At 43.0% G+C, this 18,419-nt stretch overlaps 1 protein-coding gene across 5 annotated transcripts in view; it reads right to left on the bottom strand.

The window, feature by feature from the left end:
• The window catches only part of LOC110528579 (acid-sensing ion channel 1), a 334,789-nt gene that overhangs the window by 45,707 nt on the left and 270,663 nt on the right, over positions 1 to 18,419 (bottom strand). The window contains exon 1 of one of the 5 annotated variants that reach the window (XM_036984197.1): positions 10,539 to 11,524. The exons of the other annotated variants lie outside the window; for them this stretch is intronic. Within the exon in view, the coding sequence (XP_036840092.1) occupies positions 10,539 to 11,153 (615 nt within the window). The 5' untranslated portion in view covers positions 11,154 to 11,524. Of the gene's footprint in view, positions 1 to 10,538; positions 11,525 to 18,419 lie in introns of those variants that run through there. 5 annotated transcript variants of the gene reach the window in all.

Here is an 18,419-nt window from a genome sequence, read left to right as displayed (position 1 = left end):
CCGCATAGGGCTCTGGTTAAAAGTAGTGCATTATAAAGGTGGTAGGGTGCCATTTCGAATGCATGCGCCCTAAGAAAACATGGACCTACTCAACCCGGGTCAAGGGTGGTTGTACAAATCACACACAAAGACAAACCACACCACCCACATGAAAAGGTCAGTGTATTTAGTTGTCTCTAACTACAATAGCGACAGTGTTTTCCACCTCAACCTTTATAATCACACCATTGAATGGCTATTAGTACATGCTAGCCTCTGTACTCTATAGGGAGATGCTGCTGTCTACCAATGGAACATTAATGGAAAGGTTTGATTCTTCAACTACTACAGAGACAGTGTTTTCTACCTCCATGCATCATTGCACGACTGAATGGATCGCAAAACCAAAACATCATCACACCACTGAATGAATAGCCCAACCAGCCAGACAGATGAAAAGCGTATCTTTTCATCAGCCAGACCAGGCATCTTTTCACCAGCCATTAATGCTCTGTCTGCAGCTGAAATGGAACAGAAAGATATCCTGCTGCCACTAAAATGTTCACGTGGAATAGTCTGAGGTTGGTCAGGAATCAGGAAGAGCTGCAATTATATAGGACAGTTTTAATTAAGAGATCAGCCAGAGAGAAAATAGAGTGAGAGAACGACAGAGCGGTAGAATGAAAAAGTAAGCGAGTGAAGGAGTGAGAGTGAAGGAGAGAGAGTGAAGGAGTGAGAGGGTGAATGAGAGAAAGTGATGGAGTGAGAGAGAGAGAGAGAGAGAGAGAGAGAGAGAGAGAGAGTATGAAGGAGAGAGTGTGAAGGAGAGCGAGTGAAGGAGAGCAAGCGTGAAAGAGAGAAAGTGAAGGAGAGAGAGTGAAGGAGTGAGATGGTGAATGAGAGAGAGTGAAGGAGAGAGAGTGAGGGAGAGAGAGTGAAGGAGAGAGAGTGAAGGAGTGAGAGGGTGAATGACAGAGAGCGGAGTGAGAGAGAGAGAGTATGAAGGAGAGAGTGTGAAGGAGAGCAAGTGAAGGAGAGAGAGTGAAGGAGTGAGAGGGTGAATGACAGAGAGCGGAGTGAGAGAGAGAGAGAGTATGAAGGAGAGAGTGTGAAGGAGAGCAAGAGTGAAAGAGAGAAAGTGAAGGAGAGCGAGTGAAGGAGAGAGAGTGAAGGAGAGAGAGTGAAGGAGTGAAGGAATGATAGAGAGAGAGAGTATGAAAGAGTGAGAGGGTGAATGAGAGAGAGTGAAGGAGTGATAGAGAGAGAGAGTGAAGGAGTGAGAGGGTGAATGAGAGAGAGTGACGGAGTGAAGGAATGATAGAGTATGAAGGAGTGAGAGAGTGAATGAGAGAGAGTGAAGGAGTGATAGAGAGAGAGAGAGTGAAGGAGTGAGAGGGTGAATGAGAGAGAGTGAAGGAGTGAAGGAATGATAGAGAGAGAGAGTATGAAAGAGTGAGAGGGTGAATGAGAGAGAGTGAAGGAGTGAAGGAATGATAGAGAGAGAGAGAGTATGAAGGAGTGAGAGGGTGAAGGAGGAGCTCATACATTAGAAAGTCCCCACCCATCGCCACTTACTCTCCAGCTTGTAGATGTACATCACCCATCAAGACAAGAATGATAAGACAGTGTGTGTGTGCATGGATGTGTGTGTGTCCGTGTGTGTGTCCATGTGTGTGTGTAAAAGCACAGCATACACAGAGTTGCTGTGGTAACAGAGAGATGGCGAGTTGAAGCGGTGGGTGCTGTGACGACCTTGGGGACAGCAGCGTTAATGGCTCACCGAAAGACTGGTAGTCTGAAACTCAAATCGCACCCTATTCCCTATTGAGGGCTCCAGGGCCCATAGGGCTCTGGTCAAACGTAGTGCATCATATAGGGTGTGATTTGGGACGCTTCTCTAGGCTCCTCTATTGTACCCAAGCCCACTGAAGTACTTGGATACGTCCCAAATGGCACACTAGTCACCAGAGATGGGATCAAGTCACACTTTTGCAAGTCCTAAGCAAGTCTCAAGTCCTAACCTTCGAGTCTTGAGTCAAGTTCCAATAATGGGCGAGTCTCAAGTAAAGTCCCATGTTCCACAGCTCAGGTCAAGTCACATCACATGTCCCTAATTTGGGGTTTTGTCCTCAAGTCAATGATTAAGTGTTTTATATAAATGTCATTGCAATTGCAATGCATCAGTCATTTTGGATCCACATGTTTAACAAACTACATCCTTTCCCCCCACTACCACCTAGTCTTTGAACTACCACCTAGTCTTTGAACTACCACCTAGTCTTTGAACTACCACCTAGTCTTTGAACTACCACCTAGTCTTTGAACTACCACCTAGTCTTTGAACTACCACCTAGTCTTTGAACTACCACATAGTCTTTGAACTACCACCTAGTCTTTGAACTACCACCTAGTCTTTGAACTACCACATAGTCTTTGAACTACCACCTAGTCTTTGAACTACCACCTAGTCTTTGAACTACCACATAGTCTTTGAACTACCACCTAGTCTTTGAACTACCACACAGTCTTTGAACTACCACATAGTCTTTGAACCCGACTGTACCGAATTCTGGGATCAATGATGCCCTGATCCAGAGGTGGCACAGGTCCCAGAGTGATGAGGACATTTTTTTCCCCTGAGGCCCTGAGCTTTTCCTAATCTGATAACCTAAGCAGTTATAAATCAGGACCCTAAAGGGTCTGACCGTGATTAGTTAGTTGTAAAAAGGGTTTTATACGGGCAATTAGACCAGATAAAAATGTTTTGCAAGACACCCTTATCCAGAGCAATTTGGGTTAAGTTGCCTTGCTCAAGAGCACATTAACAGATTGTTCACCTAGTCAGCTCAGAGATTCAAACCAGTCTCCTTTCGGTTACTGGCCCAACACTCTTAACCACTAGGCTACCTTCCACCTAGGTATACAGATACGTTCTAAACAGGTCACATGGTTTGAAAGAACTTCTGGGAGAATGCATGGCACTTGGGAGAATGAAAACTGTGTCAAACTGCAGAAACCTTCTACTAGTTCATATGAATTACATTAAACCTAGACTAACAGGGGTTTTCCTTTACATATACACAGAAACAACCATTGCAATTGGATAATAGAAGTCACTGGGATGAGCTTGCTTTATGCAGGTCTGCATGGTGTAGGCCTATGCAACTGTAAGTAGAAAGCAACACAGTCAATCTAGTCAAGGTATCCTAGCCAGCCGGAAGAGAGTGGAGCGGCGCGGCGAGGTGCTTGTTGACGGCCTGCGCAACTTGTGACTTCCGTGAATCTGATTGGCCAAGACACATAACAGAAAGCACAGAACCAGCACCTCTCCGAAAAAATAAAGGACAGATCGGGCCTAAATTGTGCGCGAGATGACAAATCGAGTCGCTCGAGTCATACAGCTCAAGACCAAGTTGAGTCACAAGTCATAGAAGCTCAAATCGAAGTCAAGTAGCAAGTGTTTTTTCTTTTTTTCAAGTCAGGTCTCAAGTAGAACAATTTGTGACTTGAGTAGTACTCCAGTCCATGTCACATGACTCTATTCCACATCTCTGCTATTCTCTACATAATGCCTGGGCTCTGGTCAAAAATGGTGAACTACGTAGGCTGGGAATAGTGTGCAGTTTGGGACTGAGAGAGAGAGAGACACACTGAGAGAGAGACACAGAGAGAAAGACACAGAGAGAGACACTGAGAGAGAGACACAGAGAGAGACACTGAGAGAGAGACACAGAGAGAGACACTGAGAGAGACACAGAGACACAGAGAGACACTGAGAGAGAGACACAGAGAGAGAAACACTGAGAGAGAGAGACACAGAGAGAGACACTGAGAGAGAGAGACACAGAGAGAGACACTGAGAGACACAGAGAGAGAGACACAGAGAGACACAGAGAGAGAGACACTGAGAGACACAGAGAGAGACACTGAGAGAGAAACACTGAGAGACACTGAGAGAGAAACACTGAGAGAGACACTGAGAGAGACACTGAGAGAGAGAGACACTGAGAGACACAGAGAGAGAAACAATGAGAAAGAGACACAGAGACACAGAGAGACAGAGAGAGAGAGACACTGAGAGAGACACAGAGAGAGAGAGACACTGAGAGACACTGAAAGAGAAACACTGAGAGAGACACTGAGAGAGACACTGAGAGAGAGACACATCGAGAGACACTGAGAGACACAGAGAGAGACATGGAGAGAGAGACACAAATCCAATTTTGATAAAATCTCATATTTTTACTGGGTGAAATTCCACAGTGTGCCATCAGACCCGCAAGATTTGTGACCTGTTGCCGCAAGAAAAGGGCAACCAGTGAACCAACACCATTGTAAATTACAACCCATATTTATGCTTATTTATTTTCCCTTGTGTACTTTAACCATTTGTATATTGTTACAACATGTTATATATATATAATATGACATTTGTAATGTCTTTATTGTTTTGAAACTTCTGTATGTGTCATGTTTACTGTTCATTTTTATTGTTTATTTCACTTTTGTATATTATCTACCTCACTTGCTTTGGCAATGTTAACACATGTTTCCCATGCCAATAAAACCCCTTGAATTGAATTGACACAGAGAGAGACACGGAGAGAGCGACACAGAGAGAGAGACACAGAGAGAGAGACACTGAGAGAGAGACACTGAAAGACACAGAGAGAGACACGGAGAGAGAGACACAGAGAGAGAGACCCCTGAGAGAGAGACACTGAGAGAGACACTGAGAGAGAGACACAGAGAGAGAGACACAGAGAGACACTGAGAGAGAGACACAGAGAGAGACACTGAGAGAGAGAGACACAGAGAGAGCGACACACAGAGAGAGAGACACGGAGAGACACTGAGAGAGAGACACAGAGATAGAGACACAGAGAGAGACACACAGAGAGAGACACAGAGAGAGAGACACAGAGAGAGAGAGACACTGAGAGAGAGACACAGAGAGAGAGAGAGACACTGAGAGACACTGAGAGAGAGACACAGAGAGGGAGACACAGAGAGAGAGAGAGACACTGAGAGAGAGACACAGAGAGAGCGTCATCATGTCTTTCAGTAAAGTACATCAAGTGGTTTGGGTTCTCCAGAAACTAACAGATACACCGACGACAATGACTATTTGCAAATGTATTTCTTTCACACAGGCTACAACAAACCTGTTGCTTTCCAGACGTTCTGGGGGACATAATGAATATATAAAACCATCGAAATGCTGTTACCTCTACATAACAATACTTTGTAACACTAAAATTGACCTGCCATATGATATCCTTCCTTTTCGTCATTTTCTATTCTACGGGTATTCTATTCAATGTTTTATGTTCAACTAGACTACCATGTTTTATGTTCAACTAGACTACCATGTTTTATGTTCAACTAGACTACCATGTTTTATGTTCAACTAGACTACCATGTTTTATGTTCAACTAGACTACCATGTTTTATGTTCAACTAGACTACCATGTTTTATGTTCAACTAGACTACCATGTTTTATGTTCAACTAGACTACCATGTTTTATGTTCAACTAGACTACCATGTTTTATGTTCAACTAGACTACCATGTTTTATGTTCAACTAGACTACCATGTTTTATGTGCAACTAGACTACCATGTTTTATCTTCAACTAGACTACCATGTTTTATGTTCAACTAGACTACCATGTTTTATGTTCAACTAGACTACCATGTTTTATGTTCAACTAGACTACCATGTTTTATGTGCAACTAGACTACCATGTTTTATCTTCAACTAGACTACCATGTTTTATGTTCAACTAGACTACCATGTTTTATGTTCAACTAGACTACCATGTTTTATCTTCAACTAGACTACCATGTTTTATGTTCAACTAGACTACCATGTTTTATGTTCAACTAGACTACCATGTTTTATGTGCAACTAGACTACCATGTTTTATGTTCAACTAGACTACCATGTTTTATCTTCAACTAGACTACCATGTTTTATGTTCAACTAGACTACCATGTTTTATGTTCAACTAGACTACCATGTTTTATGTTCAACTAGACTACCATGTTTTATGTGCAACTAGACTACCATGTTTTATCTTCAACTAGACTACCATGTTTTATGTTCAACTAGACTACCATGTTTTATCTTCAACTAGACTACCATGTTTTATGTTCAACTAGACTACCATGTTTTATGTTCAACTAGACTACCATGTTTTATGTTCAACTAGACTACCATGTTTTATGTGCAACTAGACTACCATGTTTTATCTTCAACTAGACTACCATGTTTTATGTTCAACTAGACTACCATGTTTTATCTTCAACTAGACTACCATGTTTTATGTTCAACTAGACTACCATGTTTTATGTTCAACTAGCCTACCATGTTTTATGTTCAACTAGCCTACCATGTTTTATGTTCAACTAGACTACAGTGGAAAGCGAGTCAGAGACTGAGAGATACCAAACTTATTTCAAGATTAACGTGAATCATACTAGACAATGTGAATATTTGTATTCTTACCAGAGAAAGCGAACACAGCCTTGTACAGACAGACTTATATAGACACACCGTTTGACACATTCTCTCTCTCAATTCAATTCAATTCAAGGGGCTTTATTGACATGGGAAACATGTGTTAACATTGCCAAATAAAGTGAAGTAGAAAATAAACAAAAGTGAAATAAACAATCAAATTTAACAGTAAACATTACATTCACACAAGTTCCAAAATAATAAAGACATTACAAATGTCATATTATATATATACAGTGTTGTAATGATGTGCAAATGGTTTAAAATACAAAATGGAAAATAAATAAGCATAAATATGGGTTGTATTTACTATGGTGTTTGTTCTTCACTGGTTGCCCTTTTCTTGTGGCAACAGGTCACAAATCTTGCTGCTGTGATGGCACACTGTGGAATTTCCCCCAGTAGATGTGGGAGTTTATCAAAATTTGATTTGTTTTCAAATTCTTTGTGGGTCTGTGTAATCTGAGGGAAATATGTCTCTCTAATATGGTCATACATTTGGCAGGAGGTTAGGAAGTGCAGCTCAGTTTCCACCTCTTTTTGTGGGCAGTGTGCACATAGCCTGTCTTCTCTTGAGAGCCAGGTCTGCCTACGGCGGCCTTTCTCAATAGCAAGGCTATGCTCACTGAGTCTGTACATAGTCTAAGCTTTCCTTAAGTTTGGATCAGTCATGTTTAGGGCCAAATAGCATTCTAGTTTGCTCAGTTTTTTGGGGAATTCTTTCCAATGTGTCAAGGCTCTTTTTGTTTTCTCATGATTTGGTTGGGTCTAATTGTGTTGTTGTCCTGGGGCTCTGTGGGGTCTGTTTGTGTTTGTGAACAGAGCCCCAGGACCAGCTTGCTTAGGGGACACTTCTTCAGGTTTATCTCTCTGTAGGTGATGGCTTTGTTATGGACGGTTTGGGAATCACATCCTTTTAGGTGGTTGTAGAATTTAACGTCTCTTTTCTGGATTTTGATAATTAGTGGGCTTCTCTCTGTCTCTGTCTCTCTCTGTCTCTAATTAATACTTCAACGAGTTCCAAAGTGTATGGCGAGCCCAAGGCTATTCTACACAAAACAATGTGCTCCAATCAAAGGAAACCGCTCTGTCAAGCTGTTCGCTAAAGTTGACTTGTCAGCCAGAGAGAGCCGGGAGCGACGACTATTTTCTCTTCATTGTGGCTCTGCTGATCTAAGAGTCAAAGGGTAGGCTGATCCCAGATCTGTTGTACTCAGATCAGCAGAGCCACAAAAGTAGGCTGATCCCAGATCTGTTGTACTCAGATCAGCAGAGCCACAAAAGTAGGCTGATCCCAGATCTGTTGTACTCAGATCAGCAGAGCCACAAAGGTAGGCTGATCCCAGATCTGTTGTACTCAGATCAGCAGAGCCACAAAGGTAGGCTGATCCCAGATCTGTTGTACTCAGATCAGCAGAGCCACAAAAGTAGGCTGATCCCAGATCTGTTGTACTCAGATCAGCAGAGCCACAAAGGTAGGCTGATCCCAGATCTGTTGTACTCAGATCAGCAGAGCCACAAAGGTAGGCTGATCCCAGATCTATTGTACTCAGATCAGCAGAGCCACAAAGGTAGGCTGATCCCAGATCTGTTGTACTCAGATCAGCAGAGCCACAAAAGTAGGCTGGTCCCAGATCTATTGTACTCAGATCAGCAGAGCTGATCCCAGATCTGTTGTACTCAGATCAGCAGAGCCACAAAGGTAGGCTGATCCCAGATCTGTTGTACTCAGATCAGCAGAGCTGATCCCAGATCTGTTGTACTCAGATCAGCAGAGCCACAATGGTAGGCTGATCCCAGATCTGTTGTACTCAGATCAGCAGAGCCACAAAGGTAGGCTGATCCCAGATCTGTTGTACTCAGATCAGCAGAGCCACAAAGGTAGGCTGATCCCAGATCTGTTGTACTCAGATCAGCAGAGCCACAAAGGTAGGCTGGTCCCAGATCTGTTGTACTCAGATCAGCAGAGCCACAAAGGTAGGCTGATCCCAGATCATCTTCATGCTCAGATGCTCAGTTACTGGAGAACTTTGCTGCAATGCAGGACATTTAAAACTTGTTTGAGGTTTAAAAAGGCTTCCGAAGATTGTAATTTCCACATTGAAATTTCTGACAATTTTCCTTACACAAAGCGTATAAACCCCTACAAAAGTGTCCATTAATGGGGCTCCATAGTGGCGCAGCGGTCTAAGGCCCTGCTATAGGCGTTACTACAGACACGTGTTCATTGCAGGCTGTGCCACAACCGGCAGTGGCCGGGAGTCCCATAGGACAGTGCACAATTGTTCCAGGGAGTGAGGGAGTGTTTGGCCGGTGGGCCTTTACTTGGCTCATTGCGCTCTAGCGACTCCTTCTGGTGGGCCTGGCAGAAATCTTAAATTCTTGTTAATCTAACCACTGTCTAATTTACAGTAGCTATTACAGTGAAAGAATGCCATGATATTGTTTGAGGAGAGTGCACAGTTTTGAACATGAAAAGTTATTATTAAACAAATTAGGCGCATTTGGGCAGTCTTAATGCAACATTTTGAACAGGAATGCAATGGTTGATTGGATCAGTCTAAAACTTTACACGCACACTGTTGCCATCTAGTGGCCAAAATCTAAATTGCAGCTGCACTGGAATAATACATTATGGCCTTTCTGTTGCATTTCAAAGATGATGGTACAAAACAATACAAAAGAACAGTGGGTTTTTTCTTTGTATTATATTTTACCAGATCTATTCTCCTACATTCCTTCAAAGTGTTTCCTTTCAAATGGTACTAAGACTATGCATATCCTTGCTTCAAGGCCTGAGTTACAGGCAGTTAGATTTGGGTATGTCATTTTAGGAGAAAATTGAAAACAAGGTGCGGATCCTTGAGAGCTTTTAAGGAGTATGGTTAGGCGGGTCATGTTTTCAGGGGGACGCATGACTTTTGCCTCTCCCGAGCCCGTTGGGGAGTTTAAGCGATGAGACAAGATTAAAAAAAAGGGTATAAAAAAATAAAAAATAAATAAGTGCCCATTAAATATAATCCACATAATAATTAACATGTCCTGTTGCTGCAGGATTATTTTCCTGCTGTAGCAAACTGGCTCAAATGAAGAATTAATACCTGTAGATGTGAAAATTATTCTTTAAACGAGGCAATCTGAATGAAAAATGTAAACTTAATATACGCTCTGGATATCACTTTGTTGACCTGTAGTGTGTGTGTGTGTGTGAGACCCTTCATATACAGCACAGTGCAACAGAACATATTAGGATAGATCGTAGATAGAACCAATTACCGGTATCTCATACTGAACTGCCAGTCTGTGTCTCTGTCTGTCTGTCTGTGTCTGTCTGTCTGTCTGTCTGTCTGTCTGTCTGTCTGTCTGTCTGTCTGTCTGTCTGTCTGTGTCTCTGTCTGTCTGTGTCTCTGTCTGTCTGTCTGTCTGTCTGTCTGTCTGTCTGTCTGTCTGTCTGTCTGTCTGTCTGCCTGCCTGCCTGCCTGCCTGTCTGTCTGTCTGTCTGTCTGTCTGTCTGTCTGTCTGTCTGTCTGTCTGTCTGTCTGCCTGCCTGCCTGCCTGCCTGCCTGCCTGCCTGTCTGTCTGTCTGTCTGTCTGTCTGTCTGTCTGTCTGTGTTGTCTGTGTTGTCTGTGTATAGGGTTATCTTAAGCCTGTATATATCCATAACCATCATCCAGACAGACAGTTACACAACTGGCTAGTTTTCTATACGTGAAATCTTCATAATAGATTGTATGACAGTATACCCACTGACTATATAGACAGAGCACGAGGTAGAATACTGGTCTGTTAAATAGCACGGGCTAAAGTAGGAATAGAAATCCACTCTTGTTGGCTTGGCAATTACAACTCCAAATCAATTCCAAGCCCAGAGCACTTCAAAACATAACAATAGGCCTGATGACATAATTAGTCCAAACAACATTATTACTATCTCCTAAATACCAATAGGCTACAACATGTTGCAGCAGCTTATCAACAATATCTACAGTCATTGCATGCTGTAAACCTAACTTCGTGTTGCTGTCCATAGACTCACGGTGCTGAAGTTGCGAGGCCCGCATAGCTCTCCCTGGAAGCGGCAGTAAAGCAGCATCTCCTCCATCTGGTGGCCGAGGCGGTCCAGGAGCTGCTGCATGGACGGCTGAGACTCCAGGGGAGGCGGCAAAAAGTGGTTGAAGTCCAGGATCCGAGAGAGCGGAGACCAGGGCGGCTCGTTGCTGCTGCTGATGTCATGGTCGGTCCCGGGTGTGAGCGCGTCCCTGGCGCTGGGGGACACTTGCCAGTTCCTCCCTAGAAGTCCTAACCACCTTCCCGCGCTGAATATGTCCGGTTTCTTCATGCGACGTGGTAAGAGGAGGTTCTGGTTGCAGATGGTCACCGCGGGGAAAACAAGACGTTTGGCGTACACCATATGCGCCTTGGTGTGCACGGGAGAGGAAAGCAGGTACCGGACCCGGTTTGAGGACCAGGTGAAGAGGAGCGCGAGAGCTGTGAGGAAAGCTAACAGCCAGGCGAGCCTTCGGGGGTAGGATCCGCTCAGAAATACATGTCTCAGGCCGTGGAAAGTGGTGTGTTTCAGGAACAGCTTCCCGGCTTCCGCGACAGAGCCCGGCGTTCTGCTGGCTTTCGGTACCGAATCGCACTGACACATTTTGGAGAGATAGACTAGGGAGTGTAAGGATTAAGACCGACCCGACCACCGCTGATGGGCTGGCATCAGTCCCGGTCCCGCATTGACCATGGAGTCAAAGCCCCAATCCAGATAGATCTGTCTGTTTGTCAATTACTTATTGTTGGGAGAGTCATCCAGGGAAATCTTTGTGCTGGTTAGAACGCGCGCTATCCTCTCCTGAGCTCAAGCGCTGAGCTCTTTCTATTGAACGTCTGCCAGTAGGAGGCTGTGCCTGTGAGGCTGTGAGAGGTGCTCACCGCTCGTCTTCTGTCACCATATGGGAAGAGAGAACGCTCCCTATTCCCGGGGTAGCCCAGGTATAAGGTAGACAAATTGTTCAAGATTATTAAATGTCGCGTCTCGGGTGCAGTTGCAGGACCGAAGAAAGTGTATGTCACGTGCTGTTTGAACAACCCATTCCAATTCAGAGAAACAAACGGTCATCATATGACAACATCGCACTGCATGCAAAGGACACACATCCCCATCCCTCCTTCATCCCCCATTCCCTCTTCATCCCTCCAGATTGTTCTATTGTGTTATTGACTGTACGTTTGTTTATTCCATGTGTAACTCTGTGTTGTTGTTTTTGTCACACTGCTTTGCTTTATCTTGGCCAGGTCGCAGTTGTAAATGAGAACTTGTTCTCAACTAGCCTACCTGGTTAAAGAAAGGTGAAATAAATAAAAATAAAATCCCTCCTTCATCTCACCATTTGTTCTCCATCATCTCTCATTCCAATTAGTGAACTCACTCTGTAGACACCTTCCTCTTTAAATCCTTTGACTTGTTGAAACATTTGATTTTGTTCATATTCAAAGACAACAACTTTATCCAGTTCTTATTCGCAGGCTTTTCCCACAACACATATTTCACACTCCAATTTAACAACTCTTCTTCCATACCACACATCTTTCCCTCTATTTTTTATTTAACCTTTATTTAAGTAGGCAAGTCAGTTAAGAACGAATTCTTATTTACAATGACGGCCTAGAAACAGTGGGTTAACTGCCTATTCAGGGGCAGAACGACAGATTTGTACCTTGTCAGCTCGGGGATTTGAACTTGCAACCTAGTCCAACGCACTAACCACTAGGCTACCCTGCCGCCCCTATCTAGCCAACTCCAACTTTTAGAACAAGGAAAATCACATACATTGTACTGTTCCCAATGCTTTATCTGTTGCTAAGAGGTCATTGGCAGAAATATTTAATTCCACCACAGGGAATTAATGTACACCACAGGAGGTTGGTGACACCTGAATTGGGGAGGACAGGCTCGTGGTAATAACTGGAGCAGAGTCAGTGGAATGGTATCATGTACATTAAACACATTGTCTCCAGGTCTTTGATGCCATTCCATTAGCTCCATTCCAGACATTATTATGAGCCGTTCTCCCCTCAGCAGCCTCCACTGACATTAACACTAACAAACACAACACTACCCCTGACCTCAACACAACACTACCCCTGACCTCAACACAACACTACCCCTGACCTCAACACAACACTACCCCTGACCTCAACACAACACTACCCCTGACCTCAACACAACACTACCCCTGACCTCAACACAACACTACCCCTGATTTCAACACAACACTACCCCTGACCTCAACACAACACTACCCCTGACCTCACCACAACACTACCCCTGATTTCAACACAACACTACCCCTGACCTCAACAGAACACTACCCCTGACCTCAACACAACACTACCCCTGACCTCAACACAACACTACCCCTGACCACAACACAACACTACCCCTGACCTCAACACAACACTACCCCTGACCTCAACACAACACTACCCCTGATTTGAACACAACACTACCCCTGACCTCAACACAACACTACCCCTGACCTCAACACAACACTACCCCTGACCTCAACACAACACTACCCCTGACCTCAACACAACACTACCCCTGACCTCAACAGAACACTACCCCTGACCTCAACAGAACACTACCCCTGACCTCAACACAACACTACCCCTGACCTCAACACAACACCACCCCTGACCACAACACAACACTACCCCTGACCTCAACACAACACTACCCCTGACCTCAACACAACACTACCCCTGACCTCAACACAACACTACCCCTGACCTTCAACACAACACTACCCCTGACCTCAGCACAACACTACCCCTGACCTCAACACTACACTACCCCTGACCTCAACACAACCCCTGACCTCAACACAACACAACCCCTGACCTCAACACAACACTACCCCTGACCTCAACACAACACTACCCCTGACCTCAACACAACACCACCCCTGACCACAACACAACACTACCCCTGACCTCAACACAACACTACCCCTGACCTCAACACAACACTACCCCTGACCTCAACACAACACTACCCCTGACCTCAACACAACACTACCCCTGACCTCAACAGAACACTACCCCTGACCTCAACAGAACACTACCCCTGACCTCAACACAACACTACCCCTGACCTCAGCACAACACTACCCCTGACCTCAACACTACACTACCCCTGACCTCAACACAACCACTGACCTCAACACAACACAACCCCTGACCTCAACACAACACTACCCCTGACCTCAACACAACACTACCCCTGACCTCAACACAACACTACCCCTGACCTTCAACACAACACTACCCCTGACCTCAACACAACACTACCCCTGACCTTCAACACAACACTACCCCTGACCTCAACACAACATGCATACCATTAGTACAGCCCAATGTAGGTGTTGTTCCTTTTTCTAAATGTATAAGTGGGCTACTCGTGGACTATTGGCTACATGTATGACACAGGTTGAAATCTGAACAGGTAGACAAGTGTTAGGTGAAACGACTGATTTAATTATTATTATCATATGTTGTTGTTGTTGTTACACCCATCTGATCTTTCTGATAAGAATGTGGTTTGAAGATAGTAGTTGCTTTTATTTTTTTAAATGTCCTTTTTTTTTTTCCTTTGATATTTTCTTATAAAACATCACCAACGTGGGTTTTCCTTTTTAATAAAGTTTAGAGTACCTTCCTCTCTCCATGGTGTCACTAACGGTTTATGTGATCTGAGAACTGGTCTGCACATTCTGAAATGCCCGTCACCAGACCTGGGTTCAAATAGTATTTTAAATCATTTCAAATACTTTAGCTGGGCTTGATTGAGCTTGTCTGGCTTAATGGAATCAACTGAATAGTTGCAAAAGTGTAAACCACATTCACTGGTCACTCCAGGCAGGCTAAAGCAAACAATCAAACATGTTGAATAGTATTTGAATCCAGGTCTGGCCATTACAGAGACATTCACCTGACATTTGTGCTCCGGGACATTGGCTGGTGACGGTGAGGGAGTTGTTTCATGCTTGAATGGGTATCCATTGTGAAGTGTTTAGACTCAAGGTGGATGTCAGTCGGGCTTCAACTAGCTTTGTCAAGTATTTCTGACTGCGTGTGTGTGTGTGTGCTCAGAGTCTGTGACCCTTACAAAGTCATCTGGCAGGCATGTCAGACCTGTATATGTGTGTGCATATATACTCCATTCACTCAAGTCAAACTCTCTTCCCTGTTTGCTACAGCATATCAATGTCCATGTAAAGACATTCCGTGTTTTTGGTCTCCGTGGATTACTCACTTCAAAATGACGTGTGATAATCATCTGGACTGTAGGAGTGTGTCTACATCGAATGTGAAAAATGAAAACGTGGTATTTACAGGATTTGTATCCCAGTAATCGGTATCTCCTTGGTTTAATGAAACGCTACAATATGATGTATCATGGAGGCTAGGGTTGTATAGGGAACTACAATATGATGTATCATGGAGGCTAGGGTTGTATAGGGAACTACAATATGATGTATCATGGAGGCTAGGGTTGTATAGGGAACTACAATATGATGTATCATGGAGGCTAGGGTTGTATAGGGAACTACAATATGATGTATCATGGAGGCTGTGTTTGTATAGGGAACTACAATATGATGTATCATGGAGGCTGTGTTTGTATAGGAAACTACAATATGATGTATCATGGAGGCTAGGGTTGTATAGGGAACTACAATATGATGTATCATGGAGGCTAGGTTTGTATAGTGAACTACAATATGATGTATCATGGAGGCTAGGGTTGTATAGGGAACTACAATATGATGTATCATGGAGGCTGTGTTTGTAAAGGGAACTACAATATGATGTATCATGGAGGCTAGGTTTGTATAGTGAACTACAATATGATGTATCATGGAGGCTAGGGTTGTATAGGGAACTACAATATGATGTATCATGGAGGCTGTGTTTGTATAGGGAACTACAATATGATGTATCATGGAGGCTAGGGTTGTATAGGGAACTACAATATGATGTATCATGGAGGCTAGGTTTGTATAGTGAACTACAATATGATGTATCATGGAGGCTGTGTTTGTATAGGGAACTACAATATGATGTATCATGGAGGCTGTGTTTGTATAGGGAACTACAATATGATGTATCATGGAGGCTAGGGTTGTATAGGGAACTACAATATGATGTATCATGGAGGCTAGGTTTGTATAGGGAACTACAATATGATGTATCATGGAGGCTGTGTTTGTATAGGGAACTACAATATGATGTATCATGGAGGCTGTGTTTGTAAAGGGAACTACAATATGATGTATCATGGAGGCTGGGTTTGTATAGGGAACTACAATATGATGTATCATGGAGGCTGTGTTTGTATAGGGAACTACAATATGATGTATCATGGAGGCTAGGTTTGTATAGTGAACTACAATATGATGTATCATGGAGGCTGTGTTTGTATAGGGAACTACAATATGATGTATCATGGAGGCTAGGTTTGTATAGGGAACTACAATATGATGTATCATGGAGGCTAGGTTTGTATAGGGAACTACAATATGATGTATCATGGAGGCTAGGTTTGTATAGGGAACTACAATATGATGTATCATGGAGGCTAGGTTTGTATAGGGAACTACAATATGATGTATCATGGAGGCTAGGGTTGTATAGGGAACTACAATATGATGTATCATGGAGGCTAGGTTTGTATAGGGAACTACAATATGATGTATCATGGAGGCTGTGTTTGTATAGGGAACTACAATATGATGTATCATGGAGGCTAGGGTTGTATAGGGAACTACAATATGATGTATCATGGAGGCTAGGGTTGTATAGGGAACTACAATATGATGTATCATGGAGGCTAGGGTTGTATAGGGAACTACAATATGATGTATCATGGAGGCTAGGGTTGTATAGGGAACTACAATATGATGTATCATGGAGGCTGTGTTTGTATAGGGAACTACAATATGATGTATCATGGAGGCTAGGGTTGTATAGTGAACTACAATATGATGTATCATGGAGGCTAGGGTTGTATAGGGAACTACAATATGATGTATCATGGAGGCTGTGTTTGTATAGGGAACTACAATATGATGTATCATGGAGGCTAGGGTTGTATAGGGAACTACAATATGATGTATCATGGAGGCTGTGTTTGTATAGGGAACTACAATATGATGTATCATGGAGGCTAGGGTTGTATAGGGAACTACAATATGATGTATCATGGAGGCTAGGTTTGTATAGTGAACTACAATATGATGTATCATGGAGGCTAGGTTTGTATAGGGAACTACAATATGATGTATCATGGAGGCTGTGTTTGTATAGGGAACTACAATATGATGTATCATGGAGGCTGTGTTTGTATAGGGAACTACAATATGATGTATCATGGAGGCTGTGTTTGTATAGGGAACTACAATATGATGTATCATGGAGGCTGTGTTTGTATAGGGAACTACAATATGATGTATCATGGAGGCTGTGTTTGTATAGGGAACTACAATATGATGTATCATGGAGGCTAGGTTTGTATAGGGAACTACAATATGATGTATCATGGAGGCTAGGGTTGTATAGGGAACTACAATATGATGTATCATGGAGGCTGCGTTTGTATAGGGAACTACAATATGATGTATCATGGAGGCTAGGGTTGTATAGGGAACTACAATATGATGTATCATGGAGGCTGTGGTTGTATAGGGAACTACAATATGATGTATCATGGAGGCTGTGTTTGTATAGGGAACTACAATATGATGTATCATGGAGGCTAGGGTTGTATAGGGAACTACAATATGATGTATCATGGAGCCTGTGGTTGTATAGGGAACTACAATATGATGTATCATGGAGGCTAGGGTTGTATAGGGAACTACAATATGATGTATCATGGAGGCTAGGGTTGTATAGGGAACTACAATATGATGTATCATGGAGGCTAGGTTTGTATAGTGAACTACAATATGATGTATCATGGAGGCTAGGGTTGTATAGGGAACTACAATATGATGTATCATGGAGGCTGTGTTTGTATAGGGAACTACAATATGATGTATCATGGAGGCTAGGTTTGTATAGTGAACTACAATATGATGTATCATGGAGGCTAGGTTTGTATAGGGAACTACAATATGATGTATCATGGAGGCTAGGGTTGTATAGGGAACTACAATATGATGTATCATGGAGGCTAGGTTTGTATAGGGAACTACAATATGATGTATCATGGAGGCTGTGTTTGTATAGGGAACTACAATATGATGTATCATGGAGGCTAGGTTTGTATAGTGAACTACAATATGATGTATCATGGAGGCTGTGTTTGTATAGGGAACTACAATATGATGTATCATGGAGGCTAGGTTTATAAAGGGAACTACAATATGATGTATCATGGAGGCTAGGTTTGTATAGTGAACTACAATATGATGTATCATGGAGGCTAGGTTTGTATAGGGAACTACAATATGATGTATCATGGAGGCTGGGTTTGTATAGGGAACTACAATATGATGTATCATGGAGGCTGGGTTTGTATAGGGAACTACAATATGATGTATCATGGAGGCTAGGTTTGTATAGTGAACTACAATATGATGTATCATGGAGGCTGTGTTTGTATAGGGAACTACAATATGATGTATCATGGAGGCTGTGTTTGTATAGGGAACTACAATATGATGTATCATGGAGGCTAGGTTTGTATAGTGAACTACAATTTGATGTATCATGGAGGCTAGGTTTGTATAGGGAACTACAATATGATGTATCATGGAGGCTGTGTTTGTATAGGGAACTACAATATGATGTATCATGGAGGCTAGGTTTGTAAAGGGAACTACAATATGATGTATCATGGAGGCTAGGTTTG

The sequence above is a fragment of the Oncorhynchus mykiss genome, chromosome 7 (assembly GCF_013265735.2).
Source record: "Oncorhynchus mykiss isolate Arlee chromosome 7, USDA_OmykA_1.1, whole genome shotgun sequence".
Lineage (NCBI taxonomy): Eukaryota > Metazoa > Chordata > Actinopteri > Salmoniformes > Salmonidae > Oncorhynchus > Oncorhynchus mykiss.
This window is presented reverse-complemented; position numbering and strand designations above follow the sequence as displayed.